The 16,899-nt window shown below is 50.9% G+C and overlaps 1 protein-coding gene across 1 annotated transcript in view; it reads right to left on the bottom strand.

Annotated features, from left to right (window-relative positions):
* SLC4A9 (solute carrier family 4 member 9) overlaps positions 1 to 16,899 on the bottom strand; it is an 890,846-nt gene that overhangs the window by 155,961 nt on the left and 717,986 nt on the right. The window contains exon 16 of the mRNA XM_075344573.1: positions 13,848 to 14,026. Coding sequence (XP_075200688.1) covers positions 13,848 to 14,026 — 179 coding nt within the window. The remainder of the gene's footprint in view (positions 1 to 13,847; positions 14,027 to 16,899) is intronic.

The raw sequence follows: 16,899 nt of genomic DNA, 5'->3' as shown, positions 1-16,899 counted from the left end.
GCAGACGGCGGTGATAGTCTGCAGGGGGACTGTTTGGAGGTTGCTGGAAGGACCGCGGACGGGTGGTGACCCGGCGGTACTGGAGCAGTATACGAAGAACAGTCAACACTAGGGCAGGGGCCTTTCGGATCCCGTCAAGGCTAGGAGTCACCATAATTTGCCAAATCCGTCAGTGAAGGGGACCTCTGTCTCCTAACAACCAAGTCCCGATTGAAGGCAACAGCCCGACCGTGAAGGGGAGACACCGCCACCCCCAGGGCACCAGTTTCCCAGGGCCAGCGCCTGCGGGCAAAGTAGGGCTCCTTCGGCCCAGATTGAAGCCGAGGAGTGGGTAACCGGTGGGGACCCATCGCTACCAAGAGACTTTACATAGGTGCAGGGAAGAGACCGTCACCGCTAACTGCAGGGAACCGCAGCACCGTAACCGTCCGAGGGACCCATCCAACCAGCCGTTTGTTTACCGAGAACTGTGTCGTGTTTACTGGCTGAGTGAGTACCTCCGTGCCGTGCGGCACAGCGCTGCCCCTGCACCTCCACAGGCCCCCTACCCACCTGTCCACCATACCAACCCCATCACTAGGCCCCGGGAGCACCAAGACCCCTACCCACGGAGGGGCAAATCAACAACTGGCTGCTCAACACCATCACTCCCAGGCTCCCCAGACAGAGCAGCGGTGGTGTCCACTTAATCACCACAACCGTGGGTGGCGTCACGGACAATAAACTATCCCAAAACCCAATCCCCTTTCACTCACGGGCGAGGAGCGCCGCTCGAGTCCCCGGAATCCGGCCCATCGCTCGAGCCACCGAGCAGCAGCAGGCCGCAGCAGCCGCGGCAGCCGGACCCGAGCAGAGGGAGAGCGCGGCGTCCCCTCCTCCGCCCGCGACACATGCACTGTGAATGCATTGACCTATACTAGAGATAAGCAGTGAGATCTCTTAACTCATTCCTGCAGCAGCAGCTAGTAATGGTCCCAGCACCGTCCCTGTATGTTAAACTAGATGGCGCAGTGAAAAGCAATTGCGTATTCAAAACGTTATGAGAGGGAGAGGGATCTTACCCCATTGGCTCATTAAGCACTCACTGGGTGCGGACAGTCAACAGGGAAAATGGAGATCAAAGGATGACCTCCGGGTCTGTCTGGTGGACTAGAAAGTTATAGGCTCACTCTGACTGCTGTTAAGAGTGGGTGGGCAAAAGAAAGACATTGTCATCAAATCGCAGCAAAGTACTTTGATACACAAATAATAAAGGTAAATCTTGGTGAATGCTTTTATTGTAATCCAACTAGTGTAGAATAGAAAAGAAAAAACAGCATTTCGGCAATAAAAAGCACTTGTGAAGGTAAGTACAGAACAGCATTTGTGAAGCTAAGCGCAGAACAAAAAATACAAAATAGTGGTTTGTGCAAATAGAAATCAAATCAAATAGAATAAAATTAGGAACAACATACACGTATAAAAAGAATATATGTGTACCGCCCCACGCTCGGCTACTGCTGCCGAGCCGCTCGGATCTGGGCTCGGGTGTGTGTCGGTGGCTCGAGCGCCTCCGGACCAGGGGTCACGTCGCTCTGTGAAGGGGTGGTTTTGGTGATCGGGTGAGTGTGCGGCCGGGGCCATGATGGAGATTGTTCGTGACACACGGGTCGAGGTGATTATTGGCACCACTGCTGCTGGTGATGGTGGGGGCTCCCGGGTGCGGTGTTGTGGCGCAGCTAGGTGTTGACCCCTCCGTGGGTAGGGGATGTGGGTCCCGGGGCCCGCTGGGGTGATGAAGCTGCCAGAGGGGTGCAGGGCAGGGCGGCGTAGCGCGGCGCGGTGCCTGAGGGCACTGGTGTACTCACTCTGACGAAACACACTGGAGTCACTGGTAAAGCAAAAACGGGATGGTGGTCGGTGCCCGCAGCCGGCTGCATTGTTCCCTCTACTCGGGTTGATAGTGTCCGTCTTTCTCCTGCACCTCTGTAAGCTGTGTGACTACTATGCCTGAACACCGGTAGTCCGCTCCCCGACTTATAGATACCGGAGGAGCCCTTTTGCCCGCAGGCGCTGGCCCGTGGGATCTTGTTGCCTGGGCGGTGGCTTCCTATCCCCCTCGTTGGGCTGCTGCCTTCTTTTGGGAGTTTGGGTGGGAATGGACCTATAGTCCAGGCCGCAATCAGTAAATTTGACTTGGTCCAGTTGCTTCTGGGCCTTGAACGGGGTATGAGTACCCTTCCCTGGTGCTCCGGTTTCGGTTTGACTCCCCGATTCGGTACCGGCGGGCCACAACCCTGCCCCGGTGCCTTGCCGGTTCTGCCGGTTCTACTCCCGGCCTCCTGCAGACAGCCACCACCGCCTGTCTCCTGGCCACAGGGTCCCTAGGCTCCAAACTAGGCCCTGACAGACTTCTGCTGTACTCTACTTGACTCCTCAACTAGCAACTTCAACTGAACTGCACTGTACTCAACTGTACTGTCTGGTTTTCCCCGTCCCTGACCATCGATCCTCCGCAGTGGGTGTGGCCAACCACCTGACTCCGCCCCCGGGTGTGGACATCTGGTACAGATGGGGGTGACTCAGGGTTTTTGGGTGACTGATGGTACCTTTTTGGGGGACAGGTGTAGTGTAAGAGCCTACCTGTGACCCCCTGGCTAGACCAGGGCATCACATATGCAGCATTCAAGGTATGCAATATCTTGATGCAGCCAAAAATTGGATAATCATGAGTATACAATCATATGTATAATATATAATAGCATTTTTTGTAGTCCCCATGTAATCCAGTATGAGAGAACCACTCTAAAGGCATTTCAGTAGTTCAAATGCATGTATACCCTATAAAAGAAAGTCTCTAGTGACTAGTTCCTCAACGTTCTGGACCTTCCGACCATCCCACATACAGGTAGCGCTAGGCCCCAGGGAGGATGATGGGGGGTAGTAGTGACCATTGGCGCCGGAGCGCGGGGCGACGGCGCCGGCAATGAAGGGCTGACAAGGTAGCTGCAGTTCAAGGTTTTTACTCACTGTCTAGTTGTCACCCTAAGAGTGCCGGTCTCTGGTCAGTGTCCCTCCAATCCCATGGATGGAATATGGAATGGGCTGCGGGTGTTTCCTGCACTCGTTGCAGACCCTGGAATCCCCGGTAGCAGTAGAGAGCCAGGGCTGAGCTGCCTTCTCCAAACCATGGGTCTTGTAGCGCTCCCAGAAGTGTAAAGTGATGCCTGGACCAAGGTCCCGACTGTGCTCCTCACCCCAAATTGTGGCCGCGGTCACTCCCTAAAGTGTGAAGATGCTCCTTCCTTTTCCCCAATTGGTACCCACCCCCTTGGTGGTTGTCCTAGTGACCGGGAAAGTCCCATGCCTCGTGATGGCCACCCCCCTATCTACCCTAGGCCAATCCTGGTGGGAAGGCCCCTAACTGTGTGTGATTTGTGAATGTGGTGAACACTAGCAATTAACCACTTCCTTACCCGGGATGAGTACTGCACCTTAAGTGAGATGCAGTACCCTGTGGAGACTGAAGCCTCAGGGGCGTCACACAGGAACCTCATCATCAAGGACAATAGCGAATTTAAGGCCATGTGCCTTCGGATATTGGAAGACATTAGTATTTGGTTTAACAAAAAAATCTCTGTAAACCCAATGACGAAACATAAAGACAAGGTGCCCCACATTCTGCAAATTGTGTGTATCGCAGGGTGGATTTTTAGCATGTTGTCAGAGGTCAAGGTGCAGTTCAGCTGAAGGTCTGGGGTGCTGGGTTTCTTTTTATACACACCCACTAATTAACTGATCATTTAGTGAGCACAGGTGAGGATGCAAACTAGGATTGGGTGCATTATATGGCAAGGCGACAAAACTTTTGTTTTGCCAAAATCTGACCTTTCTGTGTTCATTAAATGATCAATATTTCAGCTTTGCAGCAACTTTATTTTCATAACCTAAACCAAATTTGGGAGGGTTTCAGCTTTCAAAAGAGTAATTTATGAAATCACCATGGATGAATTTAAAGTCAGGTTATAAGATTTTATTTACATAACATGGATAAGCGACAGAACTTTTGTCAGGGACTGTAATTGCGTATCATTGTTTGTACAGATGAATGAGGCACCTTCAGGTATATAGAAACTGCACCCAAGGATGAAGGAGACTTGTGCAAGTCCACAACTCTCTTCTTGAGATCTTGGCTGATTTCTTTTGACTTTCCCATGATGCAACACAAAGAAGCAGTGTGTGCATTATAATACATCCACAGATGTGTCTCTAATTAACTTAGATGTTGCCAGAAAACCAAACCAGAAGCTTCCAAAGACATAACATCATCATATTGGCTGTCCCATTGTTTAACGGTATAGTACTCTTAAGGGTACTTTATACGCTGTGATCTCGCTAGCGAGCGTACTCGCCCCCGTCGGTTGTGCGTCACGGGCACATCTCTGCCCGTGGCGCACAACATCACTAGGAACAGTCACACATACTTACCTGCCTAGTGACGTCGCTGTGACCAGCGAACCGACTCCTTTCTAAGGGGGCGGTTCGTTCGGCATCATAGCGACGTCACTAAGCGGCCGCCCAATAGAAGCGGAGGGGCGGAGATGAGTGGGACGTAACATCCCGTCCACCTCCTTCCTTCCTCATTGCCGGCGGCCGCAGATAAGGAGATGTTCCTCGTTCCTGCGGTGTCACACATAGCGATGTGTGCTGCCACTGGAACGACGAACAACCTCGTTACTGCACATACAACGGTTTTTGGTAAATAAACGACCTCTCCAAAACCAACGAGTTTTACCTCTTTTGTGATCGTTGAAGGTCGATCGTACGTGTCACACGCTGCGCAGTCGCTAACGATGCCGGATGTGCGTCACAAACACCGTAACCCCGACGATATATTGTTAGCGATGTCGCAGCGTGTAAATGGCCCATTATTGTATGTAAACTTTTGACTTTGCAGAAAGTAATAAAAATGCCTTAAAACATTCTCTCCCTCTCATTATTCTAGCATTTGGCAAATATAAATAGTTTTTGTAATCCTAATTGACCTAAAACAGGAAAGATTTATTCTGATTTCATATCAGATAGTGAGAAAAACATGCATATGTGTGTTTTTAGTTAGTTTATGTAAACTTCTGGTTTCAACTGTAGGACTTTTGGGAGAGTACTGTCATGCCTATCGACGTTCTTGCACTGTCCTGCTCCCCTCGCCCAGTGAGGTCGCCGATTCCCTCACCTGTCCAGACGTCCTGCAGCAGTGTCCCGTCCCCATCCCATGCTGCAGCCTCACGGAGCATCTGTACTCCTGACAGGCTCCAGGCCAGTCCATAGGGCATGCCTATGGTCATGCTACTTTCTTAAAGAGCCAGTGTCCTCCTAACCCTGAAGTGCCCCTGGGTCAACTGTGAGGTTGCAGGTATTTCAGGCAACTCTGCCCTTTTGAGAGTTGCCTGAACAATGAGTTAGAGTTAGACTCATTACTGTAGTCAGGTTGTCTGTGTGTTGCGGCCCAGTGGGTTCACTAACATCACTGCTCACTGGAGATTCCTTTAAGTCCCTCAAACAGGCCTTTGCTTCAGCTCCAGCGCTACATAGACCAGACTCTAATAAGCAGTTTACCCTTGTAGTGGATGTGTGGAGCCCGTGAGGCTTCAGTCGCCACAGAGGTACTGCACTTCATCCAGAGGTGTGGTATTCCATCTCGGGTATGGAGGAGGTCATCACCAATTCATGCAAAGCACAACACCCTCACTCAGCAACACCTCATAAAACATGGCAAGGGCGTGATTATACCCGAAGCCAGACCAGGAGCTGGAGTCTTTAGAGTGGGAATATCCAGTCAGTGTGGAGTGTGGAGAAAGAAGAAAAGGAGAGGAGCAGTGGAAGAGCAAAGACCCGTGGCCTGAAGCTGGTACCTCTCGGCCCGGCACAGACAAAGGGTCCTAGAGAACACGGGAACGGCAACATCCACCCGTGGCCTTGTTCCACATATAATCTTGGCCGCAACTCGGGAACTGGTCCCTAGGCTAGAGGAGAAGAACCTACGTACTCCACTATTAAAACCAGCGGCTGAGGTGACTGCAAGCACTGAAGCCACATTCGCACATGAATTCGCTGGAAGGTGACCCAAAAGGACCAAGGGATGGAGCTTCACGCCATCCAACAGGGTGCACGGGCACTGGCACAGAGTTCAGTGAGTGCGGGTGCAAGGCAGTAGGCTGAAGCAAGTGCAGGAAGACAACCAGGGCAGGTACACATAAGAAAGGTGCACCGGACTCAACCTCCAAACTACCTGGGATCGGCTGGAGCCCATCACAGTGAAACCTCAGCACTCCAAAGGCGGTCACTGGCATGTCGTGTTACCGTGGAACCTGATACAATGAGTAAAAACCTTGAGACTGCATCCCTGTGTCACTCCATTATTCGCCTGCGCCCGTCATCACAGACTACTACCACCCCCATCTGCCCTGGGGCCCAGCTCTACCTGTGGAGAGCTGCACCATCTAAGCTGCATCACCATCTGCCCCAGAGGTCCCCATCCTGCAGCGGCGGCACCTAATTTGCCAAATACCACAGATGGCGTCACGAATAAACAGTCATCATACCCTTCCTATTCCCCAAATGACACCGCCAGAGTCACGGAGCCGGGCCTCACCACCGCGGCATCCCAGGATCAGAACCGCTGCCGGGTAACGAGACCCCCCAGGCCCCGATGCGGGCATGTCAGATGTATCGTCTTCTGGTGCCACTGCAGTTCTCACACAGAAGTCAGCTATGGGTAAAACTGTAACCTGTGGTTTCTTTTCAAAGGCCTTCTCTCCTGCTGAATACAACTACTTGATTAGCGATCGGGAGCAGTTGACCATCAAAGTGGCTCTGGAGGAGTAGCGTTATCTGCTGGAAGGAGCGATGCACCCTATCATCATTTAAATCGACCAGAAGAACTTGGCCTATCTACAATCGGCTCAGAGGTTAAATCCATGCCAAGCGCCCACGCTTTTCTTCACTTGCGTTGACTTCCAGCTGCACTTCCGCCCTTCAGAAAACAATGTTAAAGCTGATGCACTGTTGTGGTCGTTTCTGTTGGCTGATCAGGAGGAAAAACCTTAACACATTATCCAGCCATCCGTCTCAGGTTTCTTTGGGTAAGACGTTTGTTCAGAAGCGTATCTAGGGGGACTGGAAGGGCATCTGCCCCGGGCGCAGTGTCAGGGAGGATGCTGTCATGCCGACTGATGCAGCACTCTTAAAGGTTCTTTACACGCTGCGACATCGCTACCGATATATCGTCAGGGTCACGTCGTTAGCGACGCACATCCAGCACCGTTAGCGACATCGCAGCATGTGACACCAAGGAGCGACGATCAACGATCGCAAAAACGTCAAAAATCGTTGATCATTGACACGTCGCTCCTTTCCATAATATCGTTGGTGGTGCATGCCGTTGGTTGTTCGACGTTCCTGCGGCATCACACATCGCTATGTGTGACACCGCAGGAACAACGAACATCTCCTTATGTGTGTTCACCGGCAATGAGGAAGGAAGGAGGTGGGCGAGATACTCCGCCCGCTCAACTCCGCCCCTCCACTTCTATTGGACGGCTTCCGTGTGACGTCGCTGTGACGCCGCATGAACTGCCCCCTTAGAAAGGGGGCAGTTCGCCGGTCACAGCAACGTCGCAAGGAAGGTAAGTCTGTGTGACGGGTGTAAGCAATGTTGTGCACCACAAGCAGCAATTTGCCCATGTCGCACAACTGATTTGCCCATGTCGATACCGATATCACAGCGTGTAAAGCGCCCTTTAGTCTCCACAGTTGCCAGGGCCGGCGTCAGCACCTGACTGTCAGCAAGGGCGGTGATGTATGCTGCGGCCCCCGGGCCGAGTTCCCTGATTTGCTGGCTCTTAACTTCTCTCCTGCATGCAGCTTTCACTGCTGTGTGCAGGGTCTAAGTTTGTGGGTGGAGCTAGCACGCACTGTGAACTGTGCCCCGTCCAACAGAGAAGGTAGATGCTAGAATGTACGGGCTCCTTTCCGGTATGACTTAATTTGTAATGAAGCTGGTCACGCCTACTAACCTGGAAGGAGCCCATACATTCTAAGCTTAACCCACAGAGGAGCCAAAGCATCAACATACCGCCGAGCTGTATGTCATCCTGTGCCGCCCCTGCAGCGGTCGAACCGCTCGGATCCGGGGGTTGCTGTGGCTCGAGGGTCTCTGAATCCGGGGGCTCGCGGCCACTTCAAATGCAAAGGGGGGTATTTACAGGGGAGTGAGAGTTTGTGACACCACCGGTGGTTAGCGGTAAGGGGAGTACCGCCGCTGCCAATGGGAGTACCCGGGGAGATGGAGTGGGGAAGCCAGATGACGTTCCTTCCATGGGAAGGGGAGGCCCCGGGACTCTGGAGGTGTAGGGGAGCGTGGTGCAGATTTGAAGAAGGGGAGGACAGCGTACTCACTCAGGCCGTGTTGGTAGTGATGCGACCGCAAAGCAGACTCTGACACAAAGGTAAACCAAGTCTTTGGGTGCTGCTGCCATGTCAGGGGAGCCCGTCCGGGAGTCCGCTCCCTTTGGTATTGCTGATGGTCTGTACCTTGCCTCCATACACTGTATTTTAGATGTTCTGTGTGACCCCTCTGCTTGAAGCTGTCGGGGTCCCACTCCCCACTGTTAAGTAGGGAAGCTGTACTCTCGATGGCTGACACTTGGGATTTCAGTGGCCCACATAAGCTGGAAAGCCCTATCTCCCTCTTTGTGTTGATGCCTTTGATCTCTGAGCTCTTGGGGAAAGTTCATAAAGAGATTATCCTCCACAGGTTAATTATCAGGTTGCGTGAAGCTACTCCCTGATCTGAGGTTTAGTATCCCGCCATGCTCAGTACCGATTTGGTTACTAGGTACTCCGGTGCCGGCCGTTCTCCTAAACTAAGGCGGGCACCCTTCTCTAATACCCTGCGACCGGGTCTCTGACTCCTTTGGTCCCAGACCCCCGTCCGCGACCTAGCCAAAAGTCCCCAGGGAGCTCCAACTCCCAGCTCCTCACTCTTTGGGAGCTACCACTTCACTGACTAAACTTTGCTCTCCACTCCCTCTCTCTGACTTCCCCCCTACCACCAATCTGCCTGACCCCTAGGTAAGTGGCCATGTTCCAGCTAGACCACCCACTGGTGTGCCTGACAGGGTGTGGTGTGAGGTGTGACTAGGATTTGAATGCTGATAGAGCAATACCAACGTTTGGGATCCCAGAACCATGGAGAGTTGAGTCCTGCACCATAAGGGCAGGGGTGCAGTCCTCTGTGACACCCTGAATAGGTCAGGGGCGTCACAATCCTCCCCACCCCAGTGCTGTAGGTCCCCAGAACTGTATACCCCCAGTACTATCTGTCCCACGCACCCCAGTGCTATATACCCCCAGTACTATCTGTCCCATGCACCTCAGAGCTGTATATCCCCAGAACTGTTTGTCCCCACCACCCTAGAGCTGTATATCCCCAGAAATGTTTGTCCCCACCACCCCAGAGCTGTATACTCCCAAAACTGATTGTCCCCACCACCCCAGAGCTGTATACCCCCAGAACTGTTTGTCCCCACCACCCCAGAGCTATAAACCCCCAGTACTGTCTGTCCCCCCCCACCCCAGTGCTGTATACCCCCAGAACTGTTTGTTCCCCCACCCCAGTGCTGTATACCACAAGAACTATCTGCCCCCCTCTAGTGTTGTATACCCCCAAAACTGTCTGCTACCTACCATCCGCAGTCCAATAGCCAAGTGGATGGGGTGAACCAGATTCAGACAAATTTCCTACTACACTTCGTCAAAGAGCATCATAATGACTGGGTCAAGCTCCTCCCTTGGGCAGAGTTCTCATATAACACCCACGCAAGTGAGTCCTCCGCCAAGTCTCCTTTTCAGATCATGTACAGACAGCAACCCAGAATCCTGTGCCCAGTGGTGCTCACCTCCAGCAATCCTGCGACTGATTCCCTTGCCAAGACGTTTTTCGACATCTGGGCAGAGACCAAGTTCTCCCTGGAGAAGTCCTCCGTTCGTATGAAGAGGCATATGGACATGAGACCCCTAGACCCTCCTCCATTCCGGCCCAGAGACAAGGTATGGCTCTCTTCCAGATACGTCCGCCTCAAGTTACCATCCTACAAGTTGGGTCCCCTCTTTATCGGTCCCTTTACCTGGTGGACTGGAAAAGGTTTGGTCCTATGGAGAGGTCATGGGAGCCAAGAGAGAATATTAATGCCCCTCTTCTCCTTGAGAGATTCCTGAAAAAGGGAGGATGATAGGGGGCTACTGTGACGCCCATACTAGTGTCCTCACACTCTCCTGCTCCTCTCCTCTAGAGAGGTCATCGATTCCCTCACCTCTCCATGCATCCTGCAGCAGTATCCCATCCCTGTCCCATGCTGCAGCCTCAGGGAGCATCTGTACTCCTGACAGGCTCCAGGCTGGCCCCTTAGGGCACATCCTTGGCAATACCCCCTTTCTTAAAGGCCCAGCATCCTCCTAACCCAGAAGTCCTTCCCATGTCAGCTGGGAGGTTGCAGGTATTTAAGGCAACTCTGCCTTTCAAGAGTTGCCTTGGCAATGAGTAGGAGTTAGACTCATTGCTATAGTCAGGTTGCCTACCAGTGTGCTTCTGCCACTGTTTCTTTATGCTAGTCATGTCACTTACAGCTGTTTGTATTTCAGAGTACTGCTGTTTTCACCTAAACCTGCTGCAAGCCACCCTTCTGGCCGCTATTACCTATCCTGCTGCTACTGCCACAAGCTGCCACGCCAGCCACGTGCCCTGCTACCACAAACATCTCTACCAGCTGCTATTGCATCCATCTATCCATCCATCCATCCATCCATCCACCCCAGACGGATTCTCTACACCTGCTGCAAACTAATACCAGAGATTGTCGCTCCCGAACAGCTGGGGGCAGCCAATGCAACACCATTCTCCCCGAGTAGCACCTAGTCCAATACATGCAACGTAACACCTCCACCATCAGGGGCTCTGGAGAAAACTAAGCTCAGGTCCGTAGTCAAATCTCTCTGGGTTTTCTGTGGGTTCACTAACATTACAGTTTGCCCCGCGACCATAAATACTTTGTGGACTTGCTAGACAAAAGTTGAACTTTTTGAAAGGCCCTATTACATCTTAGGTAGAAATAACACAGCATTCCAAAAAAGGAACATCATACCAACAGTAAAATATGGTGGTGTCATGTGATGGTCTGGGGCTATTTTGCTGCTTGACGTCCTGGAAGACTTGCTGTGGTAAATGGAACCATTATTTCTGTTGTCTACCAAAAAAATTTTGAAGGAGAATGTCCAGCCATCTGTTCATGACTTCAAGCTGAAGCGCAGTTGGGTTAAACAGCAGGACAATGATTCAAAACACACCAGCAAATCCACCTTTGAATGGATTAAGAAGAATAAAATTAAGACTTTGGAGTGGCTTAGTCAAAGTGCTGACCTTAATCCGATTGAGATGCTGTGGCATAACCGTAAAAAGGTCGTTCATGCTCAAAAACCCTCCAGTGTGGCTCAATTACAACAATCCTGCAAAGATAAGTGGGCCCAAATTCTTCAAGAGTGTGTAAAAGACTCATTGCCAGTTATTGCAAACATTTGATTGCAGTTATTGCTACTAATGGTAGCCCAACCTTTTATCAAGTTTAGGGGGGCAATCACTGTCACACAGGGTCCTGTATATTTGGATTTGTTTTTCCCTTATTAATAAAGACCTTAATTTATAAACTGCATTTTATGTTTGTTTGTGTTATCTCAATTTGTTTGGTGATCTGAAACCTTTAAGTGGAATAAACATGCAAAAGAATAAGAAATCAGAAAAGAAACAAACAGTTTTCACACCATTGTATATTGGGCACTTAAGTTTACTTTACACGCTGCGATATCGGTATCGATATCGCTAGCAAGCATACCCGCCCCCGTCGGTTGTTCGTCACGGGCAAATCGCTGCCCGTGGAGCACAACATCGCTTACACCCATCACACGGACTTGCCTTCCCTGCGACATCGCTCTGGCCGGCGAACCGCCTCCTTTCTAAGGGGGCGGTTAGTGCGGCGTCACACGGCAGCCGTCCAATAGCAGAGGAGGGCGGAGATGAGCCGCTGGAACATGCCGCCCACCTCCTTCCTTCCTCATTGCCGATAGACGGAGGTAAGAATGTTCGTCGCTCCTGCGGTGTCACACACAGGAACAACAAACAACATCGCTACTAACCAGACAACGATTTTTCATAAATAAACGACCTCTCTCAGACAAACGATTTTTGCCTCTTTTGCGATAGTTTAAGGGCGCTCCAGCCTGTCACACGCTGCAATGACGCTAACGACGCCGGATGTGCGCACAAACACCGTGACCCCGACGATATATCGTTAGCGATGTCGCAGCGTGTAAATGGCCCTTAAGTTGGAATATTTGAAATTTAGACTCTGCAACACTAAATGCTTGCTTCTATATGGGAAAACACCTGTGAATTAAAAGTAGCCCTTACACACGAAAAAGTAATTTCAAGAAAGGTATAATTTCCAACATGTTTTCTCTAAAGGAAGTTTACTGCTGTTGAGGCAAAGCTCTGCATTTGTCATTTGGATACTGTTCCAGGAAAATCTGTGCTTCAGAAGTCAAATAGTACTACTTCATTCCCAGCCCTGCCATGTGTCCAAACAGTAATATCCACCCACATATGAGATATTGACAACATTCAGGAAAAATTGCATAATATTCCAATATAGTGTTCATTGTTGTCTTAGCTATTCATTCATTGTATTCAAACACTAGTTTCTGACCCCATGTGGGGGAGTGGTGTACCCAGAAGAAATTATGACACAAATTATAGGGTCTTTTTAAAGAAACATTTTAGTGAAAAAAATGAAATTTTTCATTCTAACAAACCACTATTATAAAATTCCATGAATAACCTATGGATTCAAAACGTTACACGCCTAGATGATTTCCTTGAGGGGTGTAGTTTCTAAATTGAGTGCTGTGGGTGAAACAATGGACAGAAGTCAGACAAATGTAATTCAATGACCAGTGCAGTTTTGCACTGACCAATTCTTTGTGTGACAAAAATTGCAGCATGCACATAGGAAACTGTTAATGGTATTGTAAATGATTAATAGTTTGTGCTGTAAAACATGGATTGCATACCGATGACAAATGAGAAAAATGTTGTCCCACTTTTCTGGATGAAACGCTGAATGTTGTTTTACAGTCGCGTGTAGATACCATTACTGCAAGTTCAGCTTACAGATGTTCAGTGTGGATTTCCAGAGTATTTTAAGACATTACACAAAACAAATCAGTGCAGAATTTACGGCATGCTGCAGAGGTTTGGAATCTGAACCAAGATTCTTATGTTGCAAAACACTTGTGGGTGTTCACAGGAAAATCACCCCCTTCTGCTTTTAAGGCCACAGACTTTATCAGATCCATCAAGGCACAAAGTGCGGCCATGACTAGGTCCATGTGCCATTCCACATAGCGGACAGGTACAGGAACTGCTATTTATATGAACTAGTCTGGTCCTTAAATCAGACCAGACTACAACATCCTATGGTTCAAGTCTGTGTTAATTTAGTAGCAAATCTCCAGCATATCCTGAGCAAAATTTATAACACGTCACATTCACACAAAATTTATTTTTGGTCTGAGTGCTTTCCATATAGAATCTTGCGAATCTCACGCAGACAGCACCACAGAAAATGTTATCATATATGCTAGTGCATAAAAGCTACTTTTGTTTGTGAATTTATGTATTGTTATATTTCTGCAGTAATTTTTGGCAATATCATTAAAAAAATAGAATTTTTTACTCTTATCTATAAAATAAATCTTACCTAATGCCCAGAAATTTTGGTTGTTCTCCAGGAGCAGACACTGTTGTCTCCATTTTTAGGCTGTTCATATGTGCAAGAGAGATGACTGTGGCAGACACGTACCATGGAAGACCCATGAATGACGTCACAATGATCAACAAAGATATGCAAAAAAAATCCAGATGAAGACCTGCACCTTTCTGCAAAATAAAATACTTTTAATAATAATCTAGCTAATAATATAAAATTGGAGTTGTATGACACATAAAAAACATTTTTAACAGGTAGTTTAACACATCAGACACACTTTTTTCGTGTTATCTTTATATTTTTTATGGTCTAATATTTCCCAAGTTTGGTACATTTTGGGGCACAGTGGTGTTTTTTCAAAGCGCATTATGCTATAGGTGTGGCTTTTTATATTGTCCCACAAGCTTCTCTATATGACTAAAAAAATGTATGCAAAGAATGTCTCAAAAATGAAATAAAAGCTACTTAAAAAATGCTTGTAATAAATATGTGAAAATTATGTTGTTTTTAACATGGCAAAAAAAATAAAACATCACAACCAAACTATGTAGGCAGCAGACCTATAGGGGTATTCTTATCTTACAAACAAAAAAAAAAAGAATATGCGTCATAGGGCACCACTCTCAGATTGCAAGGAGATGGAAACAGAGTCAAACACTCTCAATTGGTGAAGTTATCCTAAGAATATGGCATTCAAAATTACAGGAGACAGGTGGCTGTCAGACCTCTCCACTAGTGTTGAGCCACCCCCTTAGTGCTCGAGTTCGGTTTGTCGAACGGTGGCTTAGTTCAGCGAACGTTCGACAAACACCTTCGAACCCCATTGAAAACAATGGCAGGCAAACACAAAGACATACAAACACATGTACACATACAGTTAATAAACATTGCCATTACACTTACAGGTCCCCGCGACGCGTCCTGCACTCTGTCTCCCTCCACTTTTCCTTTCGATCATCGCTGCACCCTCCCGGTAACCAGCACTGATGATAGGACCTTCCGTGACGTCGTTATAGCATGTGACCAGTCACGTGTGTATTATCTCATTGGCTACAGACTGGTCACATGGCTAGACATCATGCTAGGTCCTGTCAGTGCATCTCTCAAGTGCGTGGTGCTCGTTTGAGCATCTCCGTGTACCGGCGATATGCTTGGGCACATGCTTGGCTCCCCGTTCCTGCATGTGGGCGCTCTTTACAGAGTCAGCCCACATGCAAGGACTGGATGCCACAGCCGGTGAATAACGGAGATCACCGTTCCTATAGTAACCCGCCTGTCAGATTACTGTCACTGCTTACAACACGCAGCCTCTGCTCACTCACTGAGTGATTAGACTGCACGGAAGCAGCAGCATCTTCCTCCCATGCAGTGCTGTCTGATGTAGCAGAGCTGCATGTGTTTAAGGCTATGTGCGCACTAGAAAAGTGAATTTTCTCAAGAAAATTTCTTGAGAAACTTCTGGGAGTTGAAGATTACCGCACCTGCGGTAAAAAAACGCACCAAAACCGCGGGAAAAACTCATGCGGTTTTGCCGCGGTTTTTCTGCAGGTTGGTCCCTGCGTTTTTTTATGCTGTAACTGCAATAAATAATATAAATAATAGATAGATAATCGATAGACAGACAGATAATGGATAGAAATCAAAAAGGTCTGTGGATGGATACCTGGCCTTGGTATAGAAAGCCACGGACCCACTTGGGGGGAGGGGCGACATGACCAAGGGGGAGGTAGGGAGTGATGGGTTAATAGGGACAGTGGTATATGCCTAATATGGCTTTGGGGGATGGTTTTAGCCGGGGAGGAAGAGGAGGAGCAGGGAAAGGGTTAGCTGGGAGAGGAAGGAGTTACCTCCTCTTCTGTTTCCGGACGCCGAACGATCTGCACGTGCACCTCCATGGCAGATCTTCAGGCGCTCCAGCGTCTGATTCAGGCAGCGGTCGCAGCGCACGGGCCCCTGGCAGTGCAGACCCACATCAGGGCTGCCGGGGTTAACCCGTCGGCGCTTGCCCCTCGTCCCCCCAGCAGCGGCGGGCGCCAGTCGCGGCCCCCCCGCAGGTATTCCCCGGGCGCGGGGGGGGCGAGGAGGAGATGTAAGAGCCCCTCCAGGGACCCTCCGCAGAGTGCAGCGCAGCAGCAGCGTCTGGCTGCTGCAGAGGCCGGCGGGAGGAATCTTCGTTCCAGCCGCGGCGGTCGGGAGGTGGGAGTGGCCAGCACGGGGCCTGCTTCCGGTCCCGGCCTCCGGGCTGGAGTTACTGAGACTGCAGCGGCTCCAGGCCGGGAGCGCGCTCGGCGCAGGAGAGAGGCCAGCAGATCCCCCTGCAGTCGGCGGGGGGACCGCGGGGCTGCACGTGGCGGTAGGTCCGGCGCCGGGGGGGGGTCTGCGGTGCCTGACCCCGGTGCGGCTGAGAGAAGGAGTGACGGCGGGAGCCCTGCGGCAACCGCCGGGTCACTCAGTACCGCTGTGCAGCCCCCGGATGTGGCAGTCTCCCGTGGGAGCGGGAGGACTCGGCGGATGGAGGCCTGCAATAGCCCAGGAGGGCCAGAGGCGACGACGGCTGAGATCCGGAGCCGGGCGTCTGGTCGTCCGCGCCCAGAGGCCCCTTGCAGTCGGCAGGGGGGCGGGCGCAAGAGGTCGAGGCCCGGGGTGCCGGCGCGGGGGACAGGACGGTCTCCTGGGTTGTCACCCCGGGGCAAGAGATGGAGCGGGGATGACTCTGCCCACGCGGCGGCCCTGTCTGGCGGCCGTGGTGGGGGGGGTGCTGCGGCGGCGCCCCCCGGATGTCGGATGGAAGATGAGGCCAGCGGCGAGGAGGGGGAAGAGGCTTTCGGTTCGGAGGAGTCGGATGGACGACAGACGGAGGACAGCGAGGCGGCGGTCTCGGGAGACGCCGAGCGGCGGTCGGGTGAGACGGCCGCGGAGGCGGCAGGGGCTGCGCTGGCGGGGGGCTTCGGGGGGGGGGCGGCTGCGGCTACGGCAGCGCCCGCTGGTTTCGCAGTGTGGAGTCAATTGTTGGGGCTGTTGCAGGGGCTGGCGGCGGCTTCGG

This window comes from Anomaloglossus baeobatrachus, chromosome 4 (assembly GCF_048569485.1).
Source record: "Anomaloglossus baeobatrachus isolate aAnoBae1 chromosome 4, aAnoBae1.hap1, whole genome shotgun sequence".
Classification (NCBI taxonomy): domain Eukaryota; kingdom Metazoa; phylum Chordata; class Amphibia; order Anura; family Aromobatidae; genus Anomaloglossus; species Anomaloglossus baeobatrachus.
This window is presented reverse-complemented; position numbering and strand designations above follow the sequence as displayed.